The following is an 8,329-nucleotide window of genomic DNA, read 5'->3' as shown; positions in this document are numbered from 1 at the left end:
ATACATATATATATATATGTAAATTTTAAAAATTTTGGCAATACATGAAAAATATTGCCAATTTTTCAAAATAGCACTGAAAAGTAGATATAAATAGTAGTAAAAAAAAATACATTAAAAGTAGATATAAAAATGATTGGAACAAGAATTAAGAGATGATATGCATTCCTACATTCCTTCTGAAAATAGAAAAGAGTACATCTTTGTCAGCTATAAATAAAGGCTAATGCTTATAGATCTGCATATTCAGATGATAGATATAAATCTATAAAGAAAAATGTCTATCTGTTTAACTATTTTGATAACCCCATGCAAGCATGTCTTATGGTCAAACATATCTTTTTTTCAGGGCTGTGGAGTCGCGTAAAAATCTACCGACTCCAACTCCGACTTTTCCTTACCATCCGACTCCGACTAGGGGCAGACTTGTTACTGAAAGAGACTCGGAAATTCTGACGTCATCACGTGACCTCAGAATAAAATATTCAATAAATAGAGTTCTAATAAAGATAGTGCGTAGAACTTTTTATTCCAAAGCTAAAAGACTTCTCTAAGTAATATATAAATATGTATTCGATAATTTTTACTTTTCCGGCTGTTATATATAATAGAGGAAAAGTGTAGCGCAAANGAGATGCGGACTCACTCTCCTCCACTTGGAAATCATTCTTCGACAACCCCTTTAAATAAATAGACCATCCCACCCTCACCGCGTGCAACTGTTAGCGCTTTTTTACTTGTTGCGTTTATTCCCAATTCTACCTTCTAATCGTAACCCCCTTCCCATCCACGGTCGTTCGCATGCCTCTTCTTACTGTAGCGTTGAATATTTACGGCCTCAACTATGACGTCACTCCCCACTAACCCTCTGTTGTGATTGTGCATCTCCTGTACGTAACGCGCTTACTCTAAAATCTTTTCCCCCAACTTTAGCAAGTATCCTATCTGCACACCTCCCTTCTTTACCAAAAGTATGTTATTTTTTCCCCCAACTTTAGCAAGTATCCTATCTGCACACCTCCCTTCTTTACCAAAAGTATGTATTTTTCGCCCTCGGTATCGTATACCTATCATCGACGATGACGTCACTGGTAAGACAATACCTGGGTAAACACTGGCAGCATTTAAACTTCTAACCGACGCTCCACAGTGTACCGAGGAAGGCCTATTAAGAAGGCCGAAAACATTTGTACTCCTGTTAGTAAGGCTAGAAATTAGTGAGAAAGGTTTTGTGCTGATAATCTTAATAAGGTTTATATTGGTTGTAACCCTCTGGCATATTGTTATAGGGTGCTATGTGGATCACTGATAAACCAAAGGCTAAATAAATGTTCAATGAAATTAAACTAAAGAAGGAAATAACCTGAAATCATATTTAACCTAAATAAAGTAATTGGCTAAAAAACTTCAGTTAATGAATCTACAGAAACTGTACATTCATTAACTAAAGTTGACTGCCAGTTTGATAAGACCAAATTTTTAACTGTGCTAGAGTTAATTTCTTTAAGTGATTATTACAGACAAAAAGCATTTTTTAAACTAAGTTTAAATGCTAAAATGTTTATTATTATAAACAATAATGCTTTTTATTATAAATATATTGATAGTTTTGCAAACACAATGATTACTAATCAAATAGATATAATTCATGCAGTATTATAAGTATTACAATTACAGTGGTACCTCAGGATACGAACGCCCCAGCATACGAAATTTTCAGGATACGACATGAAATTCGAACATATTTTTGCTCCACAATACGAACAAAAACTCACCATACGACGTTACATTAGTTCGCAGCGCCTTTTTTTATTCACTTCTGTTCATCGGTCTCAGTCCACGCGATTGCTTTGTCGTGGAAGGATCTCGCTCAATAAAGGAAATCTCGAGGTATTATCAGAAAGTGACTGATTTTATTGAAAAGAAACATCCCAAAAAGGTTCACACTGGCCATATTGCTGCTCAGTTTAATGACATTTGCCTAAGTCATTTTAGAAACATTTTAAAAAGTACGCAAAGCCAAACCTCTTTGGAGAGATATTTTACCAAGCGACCTCTATCCAGTGAAAGTGCTGGTGGAAGTGAAGGAAAGAAAGCAAAAAGCAGTGAATAAAAATTTAAAAATTTTTATCTTTTCTAAGTTATTTCTAAGTTATTGTTACATTATGTTATGTAAGTTAAGTTTTAGTATCATTTTCCTTCTCCCTCTCTTCCGCCATCAATTTACACCTCCACTGTCGTCTATCCTCGAAGGTAAAGTGCAAATAAACTACTATTTTTTTTTTATCAAGTTATTATTCTATTTTGGTTATTTATACATTTACAACTACAAAATGCATTTTTAGTGTTTTTCTTACTTTAGTTATTTTTTAATGTACTACTTAGCTTTAATTTGAGTGTGTTTTTCGTATTGGAACAAATTATTTGGTTTTACATGTAATCGTATGGAAAAAAATGATTCACCTTACGACATTTTCATGATATGATCTTAGTTTCGGAACGGATTAATTTCGTATCCTGAGGTACCACTGTATAAAGTATTACAATTATAAGTATGAAGTTTTGCAATTAGCAAATGAATATATAGTCTGGCCTATGGCAAATCTCAACTTATCTTAATTAATTAAGATGCACCTTAGCATCACAAGATTATCCAAAATAGTGTATGACAACATTCATATGAATATATGATATAATTTATCATCATCAAATAGCAAAAATTACAAATGCCACTACTTATATTTATACGAGGGCTGTTCGAAAAGTTTGCGGCCTTGCCTATATGCGGTGCTGCAATCAATTTAATTTTTGGCGGGAATAATTCAGCCATCCTTGCTAAAGATACGATACCAATTTCCGCTTGATTTGTCGTAAAGTTTTGCTACGACAGCTTAGCAGATAGTCAGTGTGCACATGCTTTGTCAAAAATGGAGAAGACAGAGACTCGTGCGGTCATAAAATACCTGAAGAAAAAAGGGTTGACCGCATCTCAAATCAAAGCTGACATGGATGAAGTTTTGGGAGAGTCTGCTCCTTCATAAACCACTGTGAAAAAATGGACAGCCCTTTTTAAATCTGGCAGAGAGAGTGTGAAACATGACCCTCGCAGCGGACGGCCGTCAACTGCTGTCACTGAAAAAAATATCAACAAAGTTTACGATTTGGTGTTAGCAGATTGCCGTTTGAAAATGCGTGAGATAGCTTAGACAACAGGCATCTCTGTCGACCGAGTGCACCACATCCTAACCGAAGATTTGGGTATGACGAAGGTCTCAGCAAGGTGGGTGCCGCATCTGCTGACCGCCGAGCAAAAACGTGTTTGCACTTTGATGTCAAAGGAGTGTTTGGACTTCTACCAGAAAAACTCACAGGATTTCTTGCGTCGGTTTGTGACTACGGACGAAACGTGGATCCATTACTACATTCCTGAAACAAAAGAACAGTCGAAGCAATGGAAACCCCACAGTTCGCCACCACCAAAGAAGGCAAAGACAGTTCTATCAGTGGGTAAAGTGATGGCCTCGGTTTTTTTGGGATGCTAAAGGCATCATCTTTATTGACTACCTAGAAAGAGGAAAGACCATTAATGCTGTCTATTACTGTGAACTTTTGGAAAAACTGAAGAAAGAAATCGAAGAGGCCACAGTTGAAGAAGAAGTTTCTGTTTCACCACGATAATGCCAGAATCACTGAACAAAAAATAAACGAACTTAGCTTCCAATTAGTTCCACATTCACCGTACTCACCTGATTTGGCCCCCAGTGACTTCCACCTTTTTCCAAATTTAAAATAATTCTTGGTTGGAAAGAGATTCCACTCAAATGACAAAGTCATCTCTGAAGTAAACGAATATTTTGCACACCTTGACAAATCGACCTATTGTAATGGCATAAAAAAGCTAGAACATCACTGGAATAAGTGCATTGCTAACAAAGGAGACTACATTGAAAAATAAAAAAAGTTTTAACATTATTTTGTTTGTTGTTCTATTTGAGGCCGCGAACTTTCCGAACAGCCCTCGTATAATCTATTTCCACATAANATGCAAGGCCAATACTGCAAAACAATGGAGGACATCAAGAAAGCAGTGTGTCAGCTTTTTCACTGTACGAGTTTTATTGTAAGGAAATTTTCAAGCTCCCACAGCGGTGAGGAAAATGGAGACTATGTGGAAAAATAAAAAAAGTTTTAACATTATTTTGTTTGTTGTTCTATTTGAGGCCGCGAACTTTCCGAACAGCCCTCGTATAATCTATTTCCACATAATTATAATCATCATGAAGTTTGTATTATCAATATTTTATCACAAAAATCATTAATATTGATGTTGGATGAAACTTAAGAAGGAAACCTTCTGTATACTCCCTCCTGAGGAATTCTAAATATCGTATCGAGAACCTTCTCCCAGGCATTTACTCCATTCTGGTCATCCACTCTATCCTTGGACAGCAAACAGAATGTATCAGTGCAACAACACACCTATTCAAACAATGTTTAAAAGAATATGTAACTTCAATTAAAAAGGGGCATTACATGACTGCATTAGCCAATCTGGCCACAGAACACCAAATTCAAGCATAAACAGACAAAATCCAACTACTACACACAACTAGAACACAATCATCTCTCATAAACCTGGAAAAGCTAGGAATATATAGAGAGTGTAAGAAAAATATAGCCATAAATTTCAAAGATAGCAACACCCTCCCTCTAGCATGGAGATCTCTTTTGAAGTCCAGAAATAAATACTACATGTAACATCATTAACAAATCAGATGACAACTCTTGCTTTAAATTACAATATTCAATTCACCTGTGTTCTTTTCAAACATATTTAACCTGATGATGATAGCTAAAGTTATCAAAAACATTTGTTTATCATTAAATATTTTTCATTTTTGATGGGAGTTTTTGGTACAGTAGAACCTCGATTATCCGGACTAATTGGGGATGAAGNTGATGTTGGATGAAACTTAAGAAGGAAACCTTCTGTATACTCCCTCCTGAGGAATTCTAAATATCGTATCGAGAACCTTCTCCCAGGCATTTACTCCATTCTGGTCATCCACTCTATCCTTGGACAGCAAACAGAATGTATCAGTGCAACAACACACCTATTCAAACAATGTTTAAAAGAATATGTAACTTCAATTAAAAAGGGGCATTACATGACTGCATTAGCCAATCTGGCCACAGAACACCAAATTCAAGCATAAACAGACAAAATCCAACTACTACACACAACTAGAACACAATCATCTCTCATAAACCTGGAAAAGCTAGGAATATATAGAGAGTGTAAGAAAAATATAGCCATAAATTTCAAAGATAGCAACACCCTCCCTCTAGCATGGAGATCTCTTTTGAAGTCCAGAAATAAATACTACATGTAACATCATTAACAAATCAGATGACAACTCTTGCTTTAAATTACAATATTCAATTCACCTGTGTTCTTTTCAAACATATTTAACCTGATGATGATAGCTAAAGTTATCAAAAACATTTGTTTATCATTAAATATTTTTCATTTTTGATGGGAGTTTTTGGTATTTTCATTTCTTTATTATTATTATTATTATTATTATTATCCAGTTTCTGCATTGTTTAAATATAGTCCTAAGTTTCTTTTTGGTTTGGAAAAAGCCTGTAAAGTCAGGGTTCCTACTCAAATTTTTGTTTTAAATTCCCTGACCCTCATGTTCCTTACAGTATGGCACATTAACAAAATAAAACATTACTCAACTTACTATGCACATACATTAGTGATTCTCCAACTTTTTAACTGGTTATTTTTTCTAATTAACAGTTATATATTTTTTATGATCAATGAATTAGTAAAACCAAAAATAAAATTAGAAAGACAGAATTATGGCATGTCTTCTCTACAAAAAACTAAAATGTTTTATTAAATAATAATTTATCTGTCAGCAAACAAAATCAACAAGGCAACAAAGGAAACAAATTCCCTGACTTTTTGACAATTTTTATCAAATTCCCTGACTTTCCATGACTTTTTGAGAACACTAATGTAAATCCCTGACTTTCCAGGTGCATAGGAACCCTGTAAAGTATAAAAGTTTTTTGTTTGTGTGTTTGAATAAAACTGTAATTTATCTATTAATTTGAGTGTAAAAGTGCACTTTGAAACCTATTTACATTACAGAATTCTCACTCAGAAATTCTGTAGAGAGAAGAGAGACTGATTGTAAAATTTTACTGATAGGATCAGATAAAATTATGACTATTATTGTTTGTCAATCTAATAGAGTCAGCCATAATACGAGTAAATATGTCAAGAACAATAGATTAACAAATCAAAGTAAGATTCTGAAATTTGAATTCTATGAAAGAAAATAATTTATGTTTTAGTAAATTACAAATAAAATTCACAACAACAATGCAAAAAATACAAAAATGATAAGACAATATTTTCAAATTAGATTTTTGAAATTATTATTATTTTTGTATTTAACAATTTTGAATACGTGGTAATTGATTTTTGTATAGATTTTTAATATTTTCTCTAATAAACTGATTTTAATGAACTTATTTTGATAGTTAATTTTAAGTATATTTAAATATCAATAAGAAATATATAAGAAATTTATTAAGTTAAAATATAAATAATTTAAGTAATAATGTTATTTGAGAGTCAAACAAAACAAGAGAAACCCTGATGATATGATTTCATTAGAAGCCAGGATATGTCAAAATGTCAACTTTCTGACCTGATCTCCGTGTCAACTGATGCATTCTCAGAGTTGATAATGATACCTTTCCCTTGACTATTAGTTATCTCTGAGGAATTTGCACCTTTGAATACAACTAGGAATGGTCAATTTTAGTCAGTCATTGCCCATTCTTCAACTCATAAAGATTAGCATTTGTGCACCTTTCTACCCAGTTAGATTTGTGCTTGTGTGTGCGCTTCATCTGCATTTTAGTTCAGGTTCTGTTCAACATGGATCATCTAAATTTGAAGCTCTTTCTAATCGAGAACTATTATTTTCAACATCAAGAACTATTCCTTGTGCTTCCCAACATAGGAAATATTGTTTGAATATAAAGTTATTGTAAACTCTAAACTCTCTCTCTGCAATAGTAAAAGACGTAATGCAAATCCTATGTCTTACTTAAATGTATACTATACGGGACTTTCATGCCTGTATGAACTTTCATACCATCTAGTAAATATTTTAAATGTAGTTAACTATGCTAAGTGACTCCAACTGAATCTTGTCATTTCCTTCTCTCCTCTTACCACTAGTGTCTTGTATACAAGACCACATTACTTCCATCCACAAAATGCTCAAAAACTCAAATGATAGGTGTATCCTATTTGGTGTCAGAAATTTCGAAGTGTAATTAGTCACTCAACAACAAGTATTAAAGAGCATAAACCTCACAGTTATATAAAGTTCATCATAATTTAGATTTTTATCTAAATATTTTCATTTCTCATGCTACACTGTTTACAAGTGAGAAAATATATAAAAATTTAATTTTTTACAAAAACAGTAAAATGAATTTCTATTACTTTTGATAGATAAAAACCACACTCTTATGTAAGTTAGAAATGATAATTGTTAAAAAATCAAATATCTTATTGTTAACACTGTAACTTTAAAGTGTAAAAGTATTTTCTTTTGATTTGAATAAAAGTTTGTGGTTTTTATCTATCAAAATTAATAGAATAATGCAATTTAATAAATTCATGTAAAGCTTTACCTGAAGTTGCTTTTAGGTAAAGTTAGTTTTTTAATACATTAAAAAACAGTAATATTTAGTATGTTACAAAAAAGATGATCACATGACAATGTATAAGAGACTATCACAAATATGTAATCAATAACAACATTTTATATTAAATTATCTGTATCATAAATAAAAGACTAAAACATAGTGTCAACAAATAGTTATACATAAAAATTAAAATTTTTTAAGGAAAATCATTTCATTTTACATATAAATATAGATTATTTTAAAATTACCTGAATTAGAGGTATCATCCATGTTAATACTCCTAATAAATTAGGCCATGATTGTGGTCCTACCACTAAAAGTTGTGATCTCTTTATATTATTTATAAATGGATAATTGATCAATTTTAAAATATATATTATTTCTTCAGGTTTTTCAGTTGTGGTATAACTTGGATCCAGCCAACAATACATAAACTAAAAACATTTTTAAAAATAATTTTCACAAATATTAAAAAATAGTAAAATTTTAAATTAATTTTTTTTTATATGTATGTTTACCTGTTTATATATACACACATACATACATATATATATATATATATATATATATATTATATATACAT

The 8,329-nt window shown here is 32.1% G+C and overlaps 1 protein-coding gene across 5 annotated transcripts in view; it reads right to left on the bottom strand.

Moving 5' to 3' along the window:
- Positions 1-8,329, bottom strand: part of LOC111632380 (kinetochore protein NDC80 homolog) — a 66,127-nt gene that overhangs the window by 35,911 nt on the left and 21,887 nt on the right. For all 5 annotated transcript variants that reach the window (XM_023376793.1, XM_023376795.1, XM_023376796.1 and 2 more), the window contains one exon: positions 7,995-8,180. In XM_023376793.1, coding sequence (XP_023232561.1) covers positions 7,995-8,180 — 186 coding nt within the window. The remainder of the gene's footprint in view (positions 1-7,994; positions 8,181-8,329) is intronic.

This window comes from Centruroides sculpturatus, unplaced genomic scaffold, assembly GCF_000671375.1.
Source record: "Centruroides sculpturatus isolate CEXI.00-Female unplaced genomic scaffold, Cexi_2.0 scaffold715, whole genome shotgun sequence".
NCBI lineage: Eukaryota > Metazoa > Arthropoda > Arachnida > Scorpiones > Buthidae > Centruroides > Centruroides sculpturatus.
The sequence above is the reverse complement of the archived record's forward strand: the minus strand, read 5'-3'. Positions and strand labels throughout refer to the sequence as shown.